Source organism: Macrotis lagotis, chromosome 1 (genome assembly GCF_037893015.1).
Source record: "Macrotis lagotis isolate mMagLag1 chromosome 1, bilby.v1.9.chrom.fasta, whole genome shotgun sequence".
In the NCBI taxonomy this organism is placed as follows: domain Eukaryota; kingdom Metazoa; phylum Chordata; class Mammalia; order Peramelemorphia; family Peramelidae; genus Macrotis; species Macrotis lagotis.
Genome location: NC_133658.1, coordinates 423,748,063 through 423,763,271, shown reverse-complemented (window position 1 = coordinate 423,763,271; position 15,209 = coordinate 423,748,063). Strand labels below are relative to the sequence as shown.

Sequence of the window (15,209 nt, the reverse complement as noted above, 5' to 3'; positions counted from 1 at the left end):
TCCTTATTTACCGGATCTTTCAATCCTGGGTTATCGAAAATCGCTTTCCTTATCAGTATGCCATTTTGCATATTGACTTAAGGTTTGTTTGCTTTATTTTCATTTTTATAGCAATTTCAGTTTTATGTGAATATGTGATTATATTTTGGTTCTTTTTCTTCCAAAGGGTTAAAACCAGGGCTGAAGTCTGGGGGGGGGGGGGGGGGCGGGGGAAGCAGGCACCTGGGAGCTAACACCCAATTGGCAGCCTTTTGTAATATATAATTTGCCTAAAATTGCGCACTGAGCACAAGCTTTTGTTTTCTAATTGATTTACGGTTTGAGCCACTTTTACCTCATCCCCTACTGTCCTGCACACGGTGCCAGCGAGTACATTACAGTGAGAGATGATAAATTACCATGCACTTGTGATGCTAATGCGTCAAGAGTAAAAACTGCATACTACATAGAGCTTCATGCATTAACAGTGGTGCAAAGATACAGCCAAGCAAAATTTCATTTGTAGCTCAGAAATAACCATTTGTTCATTTGATCACTTACTGCAATCTGTCTATCAGAGTATAATTGAACTTGAAGATTGAAATTATACTGTTACAGCTTTTAATTTCTTAATTGAGGCAAAGTTTTAAAGTGCTTGAAAGGTCTAGAGTAAGGTGGGTGGGCAGAGAAGATAGTAAATATATACTCTCATAAATGCTAGATTTGAGATATTTTACAAACTGTTTTTGTCCAGAAAAGTATTGTAGCATTTTTAAAAAGACTTAAAGCTTTTATTTTAACCATAATATCTTTATGTTGATATAATTTATTATCTCATATTTAATTATTGATACTGTATTTTTCTTGATTCTGGATATATATATGTGTGTGTGTGCATGTAAAATGCATTGAATGAAACAGAAATACATTTTCCTCCAACTGATGTAAGTCAGGAGTAAATGAGGGAACTTTCAATTTATTAGAGTGTCTTTAAATATTCCTTTTATTGGCATAAGAAAAGATTTGAAGTAAATTCGTAATGCATCCTTGAGCATTAATGAATAAAGATGCAAGAGAGGGATAGGACAATCATACTCCTTTTGAAGCTTTGTGTTTTCACTGGATCAGACATTTATAGTACAATTATTTTCTACCTTTTGGAGAATCAGTCCACCTTAAATTTTATTTTTGTGTGGTGTCTGTGGGTTCCAGTCTCGAAATATGAAGAAGCAGATTTATGGCGGCTGCTGGGCACAACAAATTAAGTTGACAGTGATGTATGAGAGCATAATAGCATGATGATCCCTCTGTAGCACGGCTGGACGCCTCCTGCTTCATTTGGCTCTTGTTAGGATCTGTTAGGCAGCTAAATAATGAAATTCTGCTGACTGATTTCTGTTTTCCCCCTTTTTTTCTTTTCTCTCTTTTCTTAAAACTTCTCATTCCCAGACCCATCCTAATGCCAACAAACTGCCCTTGAAGGATTCTTTCACTTATGAGGACTACAGGTTGGTGTGCTGGGTTTTCTAAGATGGGGTGGGTCTTTCACGTGAGATTTGGGGTCTTTAAAAAGTGAGGGAAATGCTTCCAGAAGAAGTGAGCCTGCTGTGACCATTTAAAACATCATAACAGGGATACTCTTTCAGAAATTGTAATGAATAGAGTGGATAAGTATCAGTATTTTAATAGCCATATAGAAATTGCCATTAAATTGGAGTGGAGGGGGATTAATTTAGATCGCCAAATGGCACTTGAGATTAAGATTAGTATGGTAGTCTGAAGGTTTTTTCCTTTTTTATGTAGAATATGTTAGTGTAAAGTAGGGTCTTTTTTTGAACAAAAAAGACTTAAATCAATCATTATGCAAAGTAATCAGAAAAAATGTACACTACACAATGCAATTCTTAGAGGATTTCTGATCATAAAATAGTAATACACTTTACTTTTCATTGAGGCTGAAAGTGAAATAAGATGCAAAGTCAGCATTTGATTAAAAAGAAGGTTAGAACATTTCTTTTTATAAGGAATGACACGTTATTTGTAATACACAGCCACAGCAAACATTATTGGGCCCATTAATGATAACCTCATAATATCCTTTTCCATTGCTAGCTTTCCTTTTTATGGAAAGAAACCTTATTCTTTTTCAACTCTTCATTTACTGATTTCGTTCTTTTCTTCCTGTTACCCCTTTCTTCAATCTGATACTTATGTGGTATTAAAAAGCCTAACTGTCCCTTGCTTGAGGAGAAGGCTTTGAAAATTTGTGGAAACATAAAACTTGAGTTTCTCATTGTTGTACTTTGATGTGCATTTAGATCCCTGCATCCCAGATAAAGTGAATTTTTCACTCTTGCAGGTGGGCAGTATCTTCTGTTATGACACGACAAAATCAGATTCCTACTGAAGATGGTTCCCGGGTGACACTGGCTCTGATTCCTTTATGGGATATGTGCAATCACACCAATGGACTGGTAAAAATTTCATTTATATCATTTGTAGATGTTAGAGTTCAATAAAATGGTAAATAATAATTTAATATTAATGATCTTTTGTCATTTTTTAAAAATTTCATTCTACTTGCCCTTTTCATTTATGCACATACAAACATACATACCTCTTTGTGTGACAACCATGAACCACTGAGCAGCATCAATATTAAACTTTTACTGTGCTACAAACTGAGCCAACATTCTTTTTTTGTGAAAGTGGTTCAGTGTAGTTTGAGAGTTTTCTTTATTGTCTTTTAATTTTTCCCCCTCCACTTTTTTCTTTCTTTACTTTGTATCCATTTCCTCTGCTGTATTCATTTTCATGCTTCTCTGTCCCTTATCCTTTCTTTATATCACACTTTTAAATGTTTCTCCATCTTTGTGTTGTTTATTATTATTGTTGATATTAGGGATTAGAGAAGTAAGGACAGACTTCAGAATTTTTAATATTATCACTGCAGTTTTTTTGGTTTGTTTCACTGAGAACACAACAAATTAGCATCATCTAATAGTTATTTATGCTCAGGTGAGTATTATAGGGAGAACTAGGAGAACTAGACAATTGTCCTTTATAAGTAAAATGGTAACATATTGCAGAAAAATTTCAGATACTTCTGAAATACATTCTTCTGGTATATTTATTGTAATTTTTAGTTATGTCATTTGTTCTTTTTAGAAACAACATGAATAAAATTTAAAATCTTGTTAAAGAGTATTTTATAGAGAACAGAACAAAATTAGAAATGTACCCACACATGATAGGAATTCTCTGTGCAAATTTAAGTCATATCAACAGGTATTCTTGAAGAATTCGACAGTGAAACAAAGATTCCTCCCCCCCCACCAATTATGCATTTGCATTAATCTTGAAATGTATTCACATAATTAACTATAACAAAGAACTGACATTTTTAATATTTGTTGGAGTTATTAGATAATTTTCTGTACTGTTTTTAATTAGTTTTTCATTGAGACTTTTGAATCCATTACATTTGTTCAGTTTAATTTGCTAAATTTTTCAAATGTGCATTAGTGTCTTTGTCACTTTTTTCCAGATTTAAAAAAAATGCATTCATAAATAAAAATAATGAACCAGTTTGAACCAGTAACAAAAACCATATATTTTCTAAAATGTTTGAACTGGAACCAAGCTACGCTATGAAAATATTTGCTGACCCAAACCTGAAGTAAACCAGTGCATCATTTGATTTCAGTTCTTACTGATATTTAAAAGATATGCCATTTAATATCCTTCTTCTGGTTGTTTTTCCTACATATTTTAAAGAATAAAACCCTTCCCACTTTTAAGAATATTTTCCATTATTCCAAATATGAAAATGGAGTTTTCCTGGTTTTACTTTGACAAATTCTAATATAACATGAGGTTGTAGATTACACATGTTAGCAATGATTTTCTAAGAAAATAATGTTTCTAAAAGCCAAAATTAGCTTTGTTAACCAGAATTTCTCTTTTCTGTATCTGCCCTAATTTTTTTTTAATTTTCTATCTATTCTGGCTATATCACTAAGGGAGTGGGTAGAAATTTGTAACCCAGCAACGCTGCCTGCTTCCAGCAATGTCCCAAAAACCTGGTTATGGAAGCAGAAAGGGAAAAATTTAGTTTATTTTATCAAAGTGAAACTAGTATACCCAACTGTAGTTAACCAAAACAACAACATTCAAAAAATGTACATACTATACCTTCTGAAATGTTGTATGGTGTGAACCATTTTTTTGGGCTATTCAGGATTTGAATAAAAAAATTTAAACAACTTTTAAATTTATATTCCTGAACTACAAGAAGTAATGCTTTTTTTTAAATCTTCATTTGCTTTTAAACTTATGTGAAAAGAAATTGCCTTTCTAAGATATGTCCAGTTTAAACAAAGAAGGAAGACTATGCATGTGATTTTGGCCACTGTAGTAGCCCAAATATACAAATGTATATAACCAGTTCTTTCATTTTAGTTTGTGAAATTTCAACCACCTAGGATGAAAGGTCATCTGAATGAAGAAGAGAATTTAGAGGTTTTTTCCCCAAGGCCTTGCTGTTTGCATATTGAAAATGATATTAAATCTATTAGTCAAGGCAGAATTTCTATAGCATTTAATGTGATTTTCTAGGTTTTAGGAATGCAGAAAAAAAGGTAAAGAAATAGGTGTTGAACTTGTCCAGAACTGGTAGGTCTGAGAGTTAAAAGCAAATGAAAGCCTTAGGGAAAGTGACATAACATCTTAGACTTATTAGTAGTAGTTACCTGATCTTGGAGAACTTGTATTTTAGTATTGTTGATAGTGTTTGTTTTTGCTGATTTTTTTCCCTTTTGCCTTTGTCTTTTCCATTCTATTGGCACCCCCCCTTTTTTGGTGTGGTTTAGCCTTATTCTCCTACATTGCTCAAACTCTGAGAAAATGAAGTAAAGCTCAGACAGTGGTAGTAAGTCTTTGTAACTTCATGTACTGAATCCCATGTCTTCTATTTTACTATGAGACTCTGGACCTCATTTTCTTCCTCCATAAAATGAGGTTATTTACCAAAAAAAAAAACCCTTAAAAAAAAGGAGGGGGCGGCTAGGTGGCACAGTAGATACAGCACCAGCCCTGGAGTCAGGAGTACCTGAGTTCAAATCCAGCCTCAGACACTTAATGATTGCCTAGTTGTGTGGCCCTGGGCAAGCCACTTAACCTCATTGCTTTGCAAAAAAAAAAAAAACCAAAAAAAAAAACAACCCCATAAAATGAGGTTATAATATTATATTATCTCAAAGGCCCCTTGCGCTCTAAATTCTATGCCCTGTGATGTAGGGAGGAAAGCAATCAGTGACATGATCAAAACTCAGAATGCTTTTGCCAGGAAGTTAAAATGATTGCAAAACATTTAGAAATTTTGTAGAGGAAATAAGGGGTTTAGTTAAATAGCCCCTATCATCCCTTCCTACCTTGAAATCAGTGATTCTTTGAAAAAGTCTTCTGAGGTCAGGACTATATTAAATTGTAGTGCTTAATTGGGATTTTCAAGTTTTTAAAAAGGATGTGGGGGGACAGCTAGGTGGCGTAGTGGATAAAGCACTGGCCTTGGAGTCAGGAGTACCTGGGTTCAAATCCGGTCTCAGACACTTAATAATTACCTAGCTGTGTGGCCTTGGGCAAGCCACTTAACCCCCATTTGCCTTGCAAAAACCTTAAAAAAAAAGGATGTGGAAAATTTAAATTATTCAAAAATAATAAAAGCTGGAGCAGCTAGGTGGCACAGAGTATCAGCCCTGGAGTCAGGAGTACCTGAGTTCAAATCTGGACTCAGACACTTAATAATTACCTAGCTGTGTGGCCTTGGGCAAGCCACTTAACCCCATTGCGTTGCATAAACTAAAATAATAATAGTGATGATGATGATAAAAACTACCATTACTTTGGGCTTTCTATATTAAAAAAGTACTTTCTTCACCAAACTCTGTAAGGTTAAGAGTAAAAAATATTATTCTCACTTTTGCAGAGAAAGAACCTGCACTTTAGAGGCTTATGGTAACCAGACTAGTCTGGAGCTTGCCTTGCCACTATCTATCCAATGTTCCCTCCTTAACATGACTGAAAAACTGCAATAATATCTATGAGAAAACAAATTTAATTAGAAGTTAACTTTGCTAGATTTGTATTTCTAACTAGAAAAAGTCAACATTTGTCCATTAGTGGGAAATTTGAAAGTGATCTAATGGTTCTCCTTGAAAAGTAGAGTCAACAATAACTGAGAGTGCAGTCCTTGTCACCTTCTTTTATACTACTTCCTTTGGAATTCTTATAAACCTGGCCTTTGACAAAGAAGGAGTTAATTCTGACTGATTCCAATCCATACTACTTTGGATTAAAACTCATTCTTTGATGTAATCAGAATGTAAAGGATTTCATACTGAATGATTTTACATATATACATATATATACATACAGATAAATTGGACCCTTTTTTTAGCCTTTACCTCAAAACTCGGGACGTAGGTCAAACTTTGCATGTTACTATAAAAATGTTATATGTGTCATTACAATATTCCAGTTGCCTTTTAGCAACTGAAGCTTTCTGAGGTTATTATTAGTCAGAGGAAGTCATCTCTTCAATAGCTTCTCTTCCCCCCTCCCCTTTCCATTGCTCCATACTTATGATCTTGACATATATATAATTACAACAAAGGCTGACTGTTGATTGACTGTACTGAAAATGAACAGAAAGGCTTTATTCCATCTTTCAAAGTTTATTGAAAAGATAGGGTTTTTGAACCAGAGCAAGTAAATTAGATGTTGATTATACTTAGATTTTTTGCTAAAACTCATTTATGTGATGTTTTAATTACTTGATGCAGTTGTTAAAAATTGATTGATCTACCTTTGCCAAATATGCCAAAATATTTGACCTTCCATCTCTTACTAGGTGCTACTTTTGAGTAAAGTCTGCACCTTCTATCTTCCCCAAAGCTATCATTTCCACCTTTATCAGTACAAGAGATTTTCCATGCCCTGTGTTAGCCCAGTCCCCCAATTGGATTATGGAGAACCTCAAGAGCAATGAATAACCTTTCCTTTGTCTTCAGCCCTTCCATTTCGTGTTATTCTTGGCCTTTCAGAGTAGAGGAGTGACACCCTCCACTCAATGATGAACATTCTTGTTACCAAGTCATACCCTTCACATCCCAATGCCTTTGAACTCCTGCAGGTCATCATCTAATCTACCCAGTTCCTCCCATTCCTCTCGACCTTCCCACTGCAAAATTTCATCCTAATTCCACCCACCCCTTCAACTGTGCCCTCTGTATTACCTGTTCCATAGACAAGAAGCTTTTCATCTTAAATTTCTTCCTTTTCCACTCCTTCCAATTAACCCTTATTGTAGCTTAGTTTCCCCTTGATAACATAGCCTCCCTGGCCACTCTTTCCAGTACTAGATAAATGACTCACAGGACACCATTCTCCTGGTTTCTTTCCTACCTATCTGAAATCCATGTATCTGATAATTTATTGGCTTTTCACTTTTCCTTCTACTTTCCCTTTAATCAAACCCCATCCTCACTGTGACCCCTCAATTCTCTATCAGGCCATCTCCCCTATGGTAGCCACTCTCTCTGCTTCTCCCCATCTTGACTATGTGATAAACTAATTCAAATAATTCAACTTTATGGTATCCTTTTTCCCTGAATCCATTACCTTTTTGTCACATCACCAGTTATGTCCTGCCAAGCTTCCACTTTGGATCTCCCCTGCCTTTTGTTGCCTTCAAGCCTACACATATGCTGCCAAATTAAGATGGAGAAAACCATGTAGCCATTTTGATCGAGTTCACTTCAATTTTATATTATGACATTTTAGCTGGGCTCTTGCTTGCTACTAGGCAATACTACTAGATTTTCCTTATCAGCTCACTATCCTACATTCCATGGTAGGTCTTTCAAATCTTTTCCTCCCTCCTCAAATCTCCCATGACTCCCCACCCTCTCAGCTGTAAACCTTGCCCCATATTTTACTGAAGAAATTGAGCCCAGTCATCGTGAGTTTCTTTTTCTCCTTTATTTCTCATCTTACACTCAGATGCCTTCTACCACTTTCTCTTTCTTCACCCTTGTCTCACATCATGAAGTGACCCTACTACTTACCAAGGTTAACCCTTTCCTTGTTCAGATGATCCCATTCCAATCCCAGCTCTTCCATCTTACCCCCTCTGACATCCTCACTTTTTCACTTATTTTTAGTCTTTCTTTTACTGGCTTCCTTATTGCCTGTAGACATGCCCATGTTTCCCCTTTCCTGAAAAAAAAAGACACCTTCACTTCTATCCTCCCTATAATTTTATATCTCTTTTGCCCATTAAAATTAAACATCTAGTAAAAGTAATAGGTATCTATATTTTCTCTCCCCTCTCTTTCTTAACCCTTTACAATCTGAGTTATATATTATACTGCTTTCTCTAAAGTTACTAATGATCTCTTAGTTGCCAAATCCATTGGCTTTTTCTCAGTCTCCTTTCTCCTTAACCTATCTGCAATTTTTCACGCTGTTGAGCACTCTCATCCATGATACTTTATTTTCTTTAAGTTTTCAGGACACCATTCTTCTACCTATCTGAATGTTGCTTTATTGAATCTTCTCCCAGTTCAAGTCCTCTAACCATAGATGTTATACAGAATTCTGTCCTTGGTCCTCTTCTCTTCTCCCTTTATAAATATATATATATATATATATATATATATGTATATATATATATATATATATATACTTATATTTATATGTATGTATATTACTGTACTTCATGATCTCAACAGCTCCCATGGATTTAGTTACATTTTTATTATGATTCTCAAATTGACCTTTTTTTTTGCCCCTATCTTTCTGTTAACCTCCAGTGTCACATCTCCAACTGCCTTTCAGATTTCTCAAAACTATGCCTAGGTCTTTGATAAAAGGATAAAAAAAGTTTTTTATTTATTTATGAAGTAAGTTTGCCAGTAAATACATTGTTGTAGAAAGAGAAGGATTAGAAAACTTCAGTTTATATCCTAGTTCCTAGTTCTTCCTGCTGTGTAGGACTATGCAAGTGACTTTGCCTCCCTAAGTTCCAATTTTTCCATCTGTAAAAACAACAAACTAAATGTTCACTATCATTTCTTCCATCTCTGATAACCCTCTGATGGTTGCCTACTAACATACTAATTGCTTGGGAGATATACTGAATATCAGACCTAGTCAACCCAGCCCTCAAAAGACCTCAGAGCCTATAGTCTAGATGAGAAGTGTTGTACTGTCTCAAATAAGGGCATTTTGGAGGTTGAGTTACTCTGTAAAGTGCTCAGAAATCTTCATATTATAGGCAAAAAAGAATTTCAATAAGGATAAAAATGAAATTATCATTTTAATTTTATTTTTCATTTTCTTTTACTTACCTAAGGGGCCTATTGTCCTCATTTCAGAATAAAATATGTATCTGTTATAGAATGAATCTTTTCTTTTTCTCAATCCTGTGTGCTGTCTTAGAAAACCCTCTTCAGTCTCTTAGAATAATTACCTAATTTCTGATAAAGGAATTGTTTGCAAGTAAATTGGAGTTCTCCAAAAATAATAGTCCCTAAAGAACCAGAGTTATCCATTCTTTTAAAGAAGAGAAAGTACTGGCAAGTTGATGAGTCTGACATAGAATTCAGTGTCACATGAGATGGACTTTGAATGTAGCTACATTGTAACAAATTTTGTCCTTATAATATATATAAAATATATTTTTCTTAGAGAATTTCTTTTTCTTCAAATAAATTAATTTTTTTCTATGAGATTTTCTAGTATATCTAGTATAGATTGTATAAATATAACTACTCTGAGCTTTTATACAATTATTTATGACAATTTTTAGAAAATATTCAGGGATGATATCCAGGTATGTAAATACCGAAGGATATTGTTTGGCCGTCAGTTCTTCCAAAAAGGGCAAAACTGATGAATCAAAAGAAAATGATAGATCTCTTCAATTGCTTTATTCTCTTCCTTCTTGACTAGATTACTACTGGCTACAACCTAGAAGATGATCGTTGTGAATGTGTTGCATTGCAAGATTTTAATGTTGGAGAACAGGTATGTTTCATATTATGTCACATATTATATAGGCTGAAAGGTTACTATCAGGTTAATTGCTTGTAGTTTCTAATTCACTTGTGTAAAATTTTGGGAAAATATATTATAGATCATGTGTTAATGGCAACACCCAACATTCTTTGTTGTTTACTCATTTCCTCAGTGCAAGACTAATTTACAACACTTCCAAGGCTTTGGGGTTGTTTTTTGGGGGTGGAGGACACCCCATTGGGACCTTTATTCCTCCTAGGTTTTATGCTCTCTTGCTTGTGCTTTGATATGTAGATGACCACAGCACTGCCCTCTGCCCTGGGGCTATAAGGAGGGATCCAGCTATCTTAGTATGGAAGCCCAAATTGCAATATGTGAGTGTAGGCAAACAGGAGAGTCCCCAGGAAGAGCAGAGAAATCTCTACAGACTTCCCATACCATCTCTAGGGGGGGGGTATAGGCTGCTTTCTCCCAATTCTCGCTGCAGGTTCTGTGGCCCATGCTCCTCACTCCACATTCACTCAGGTGTAGCAGAGTCTCTCCCTGCCCCCTTCAAGCTGTTCTCTGTGATCCTTGGGCTGTGCTGGGCTGGGCTGCACTTGGACTTTTTTCCCAACCCCTGGTCCTGGTGAAGCACACCTTTCCTGCAGAAATTCTAAGTTGTCTTGGACTGGGAAAGTGTATCACTCAGTCTTTCTGTGGGTTTTGCCCCGCCAAATTTTGGCTAGAGCCATCCTTTATTTGTTTTTGGGGGGTTTGGGGGGGGGGGTCAGAGTTCTCAGGAAATGCTGCCTTCACATGGCCATCTTGGCTCTGCCCCCCCCAACATTCTTTGAAATATAGAATAAACATGTTCTGATTTGAATTGGATCTTGGTCTATACTCATTAAAAACAAGTGTCAAAATATGAGTAAAGTGAACATTTGTAACAATGTAAGCTTAAGAATAAATTTTGTTCCAGTGTGACTTCAAATAAATGTTGGAATTTTGAAGGAAAATACTTTTAGGATTTTACTGTTTTATTCTATTCCCTCTCCTATAGTCAATATGAATGAATGTCTTTTAATTTGTGAAGAAACTGTGTGGTCTGAGGGTAAAAATACAATACAGAGACAGTAGGCTTGAGATCTTCCTGTTTTATCTCTGTATTTAAATCTATAAAAATTCTGCCTTTAATGATTTGGGAATTTCAGTAAGGAATCTTTTTCAGTAAGTTATTGCATATACATCTGTATAAATACCAAATCTGCTTTATCTTATAATTGTATACATCTTATGAAAAATAAAACTATCTTTAGACTGTTGCTTGAACTCCAATTGAAACCATGGAAAAGTATTTTTCTCCCCCCTCAAGACAGGAACATTTATATAACCTGCTAGTTGGTGGAGAATTGTCACATGATATGGTAATAAATTTTTGGCACTTGTTGCTTTAAACTCTTGTTCCAGAATGGACACTATAAAAAGGAGAGGAAGGAAATAATAAATTTTAAAATGTACTCATGAAAGAATTTATGTAATGACAGTATGAACGGAGAGGAGACAAGTGATGTAAGAGATATGGTGAAGATACAATTGACATTTAGCAACTGGTTGAAAAAAGAAATGAAGAAAAGGAAAAATTGCAACTTTGTCAACAGAAATAGGAAAATTTAGAGTTTAGAGATAGGAAGGTTTAGTGGAGGAGCTTGAGATATATGAGAAGGCATATTGAAGTAGAGAAAAGTAATAGAGAGTTGGCAATATGGAACTAGATAGGAATTGTATTGATTGTGTAGATCTAGGAATCATCTCTCTGGAAATGTTGTTTGAGAATCTTGATAGCCAATGAGAACACCAAGGAAAAGACTATACAGAAAGGAGAGAAAAAAGGCAGGACAACCTTGAGAGATACCTATGCTTAGTAGCAGATGGATAATTACCCATCAAAAGATTGAGAGGTCTGACAGATAAGAGCAGATTCAGGAGAAAACATTGTCATAGAAACCAAGAGAAGACAAAATATCTAGGAGAAAGTGATGATTATTAGTATCAATAGATGTAGAGAAGTCAAGTAGAATATGGACTAAGATAGGGCCATCAGATTTCACTGTTAAAATATCAATTGACACCTTGGAGAGAATAGTTTCTGTTGAATAGTGTGGTCAGAAGCCAGAATTCAAAGATGTGAGGAGTAAGCAGAAAATGAAGACATAATGAAGTATAAATAGCCCAGTCTAGTAGTTTGGCTGTGAAAGGGATAACAAATATAGTATGATAGCTTGAAGCGGAAGCAGGCTCAAATGAAGAGGGAGATTTAAAACAGTGGGGTAGCAGCCACTTAAAGAGAGATTGAAAAATGAGAGATCAGGAATAATCAAAGATACGACTCTCAGGAGAAAAGGAAGGGGAAGTATTAGAATGGGAGGAAAGAGAGTAAGGGTACCAGTAGAGTTGACTTTGGTATGGAAAAGAACCAGTTACTCCTCAGGAGCAAAGGATAGCAAAATGAAAGGTGACAGGTGGGAGTACTAGGCTTTTTAGATATAGAGAAGAAAAAATGCATGGAGGAAGATCCCTTCTCTTAGGAAAGTAGGAGGCAAGATGGGTGAGAATGTGGTTTAATTATCTTTTTAAAAAGTAGGTTTGGAACTGTTACTTCTGGGAATATGTTGGGTCAGCCCTAGAAGAATAAAAGGATTTCTATATAATGGTAGAACCCAACTGAAATTAGATATTTGTGTGTTTGTGTTACTCCCTCCACCAATCAGCAGCATTCACATAGGAGCATAGAAATCAGATAGTGGAAGGAGACTCTGGCTGGAAGTTTGGCAAGCACAAGGATAGAGCAAGGGATTCAAAGATAAAAAGACAGTTGTGATAAACTGGGAAATTATAGGGTTGAGACTGAAGGGAAAGTAGTGAGGCTAGAACAGAGATTCTGGAAGAATGGGGGGGCATTAGAAATAATGAAGTTTTTAACTGTGGCTACCGTATACCTGGATGCCCAGTGATTATAAAGTCATTTTCTCAGATAGTGGTAGCAGGCAGAGGGCAGAACAGATTACATCTCCATACACTAGGGCACACAGGGGTAACAGAAAACTAGAGTATTAGTATTTTCTCAGATGAATTGGAGACACAAAGCTAAGTAGGTACTACTGCTACACAGCAGTAGGTTTCTATGTGAAGAGGCTTCTAAATCTGGCCCTTGGCAGGGGAGGAACAGAACCCTGCTTCCTTGGGTTCAGTGATGATAAAGGAAGGAGTAGATGCTGGGATAGATTTAATACCAGCATTCTCCCCTATTCCAGTTAGCAATGTGCATTTGTAATGAAAGATTGAGACATTGTACAAGGGGTATTTTTGATAGTATTTGAAAGTATAAGTGTTCTCTTCTCTAACACCTGACAAAAATAGAAGGTTCTTCCATATCTTTGAGTTCTGGAGAAAGCAGGTTCCAGGATGCATAGGTCTCCAAACTCTGTACCTGATGAGGACTGGGATTCCCAACTTCACCAGTCCTTCTCTAGCTCCTGGATTGAACTTTATTATCATTTTATCTCATTAATATAAGTGGCACTAAATTTACAAGTATTACTATGCCTTAAGTCTGTACTAAACAGGTGTTAAGCTTTTTTTATGTGCCTTCATTTTTTTTTACATCCTTTTAGATTTACATTTTTTATGGCACTCGATCAAATGCAGAGTTTGTGATCCACAGTGGTTTTTTCTTTGACAATAATTCACATGACAGAGTGAAAATAAAGCTCGGAGTGAGCAAAAGTGACAGGCTATATGCAATGAAAGCTGAAGTCTTGGCTCGAGCTGGCATTCCAACGTAAGTAAAAAGACTGATCAACCTTTCCTTCTGATAACTTGAAATATTTCTGATTGCATAGTGTTTAATTGAGGTGCTGAAAATGGCTCCTCAGTAGTTTGTCTTAATTCTTTTATGCCTGCTACCAAAGCATTGAGATGAATGATTTGCTAATGTTTTTAGATAAACATAATTGGTGGGAATATTCACAATCACTTCCAGGGAATATAGCACTGAAATCTTCATTAAGTTAAATAAGTACTTAAATATCACCAGTGTCTTTCACCTTGAAAAGGTTAATAGTGTGGATCAATATATTTTATTTAATTGTTTTCCTCTGTTATCTACCATGTTGAATTGTCCATATTGAATGACTATTAGTCATTTCAAGAATTTCTAGTTAATTTTTTCAACTTTTTTCTACTATAAGATAATAATTATAAGATGATAAAGAGGGTGAGAATTATGATTTATTGTTCTTGTGTAGCAGACGAATCATCCTTAATGGAAATTGATTATATGAACTGTTTTTACTGTTAAACTTATCAATATTTGATTAATCAAAATTTGATAATGATGAAAATATTAATTATAAATTATTGTTGATATATTTAAAATCAGAATTTGAATTATTAGATTATGTTTGTTCCTATAATTTAATCTGTAAATTAAAATTATATTATCATATAACAAAAATTCACAAAGTTTATTGCAAAGATTGTGTTCTCAATATTTTCATTCCTGCTTGAAAGATTTGAAATTTGTTCTTCTATAATTCAGACTTGAGACTTGTATGACTCATCTGCCCTCTTTAGTTCTTCTGGAGAAAAACCACATGTATCATAAATTAAAGGGATTTTGCTTTGGAGCAAGTCAATAACTGCACTGCTGTGACTGATCTCTGCTTACTGTTTCTTTTAGTTCCAGTGTCTTTGCCTTGCACTTTACTGAGCCTCCCATCTCTGCCCAACTTCTGGCCTTCCTTCGAGTATTCTGTATGACTGAAGGTAAATCATTTCAGAAAAATTCCTTTTAAATTAAAAAGAATTTTTCAGGAAGTGTAAAGAAAATAGACTGTTTAAAATTAGAAATACTTTAAAATGAAGACAATTTATAATATAAGAGAGGTGTCAACCTTAGGCAAAAGAAATCTGACTGTTTTGTTATGAAAATGTTTCCATGACTGAAGTCCTTGTGTTGCAAATATTACTTTGTATTACACAAATACTTATCTTATGTGTTGACTCTATAAATGATACAACTGAGTATAGGAGAAATAATCCTGGATTTGGAGTCATAGGCCTTGAGGCTCAGTCCCACATTGGCCACTCACCAACCACATGATCCAGGA

General features: G+C 35.2%; 1 protein-coding gene across 3 annotated transcripts in view; it reads left to right on the top strand.

Moving 5' to 3' along the window:
• The window catches only part of SETD3 (SET domain containing 3, actin N3(tau)-histidine methyltransferase), a 140,809-nt gene that overhangs the window by 111,862 nt on the left and 13,738 nt on the right, over positions 1-15,209 (top strand). For all 3 annotated transcript variants that reach the window (XM_074213050.1, XM_074213049.1, XM_074213051.1), the window contains 5 exons: positions 1,429-1,487; positions 2,339-2,453; positions 9,994-10,068; positions 13,713-13,879; positions 14,780-14,865. In XM_074213050.1, coding sequence (XP_074069151.1) covers positions 1,429-1,487; positions 2,339-2,453; positions 9,994-10,068; positions 13,713-13,879; positions 14,780-14,865 — 502 coding nt within the window. The remainder of the gene's footprint in view (positions 1-1,428; positions 1,488-2,338; positions 2,454-9,993; positions 10,069-13,712; positions 13,880-14,779; positions 14,866-15,209) is intronic.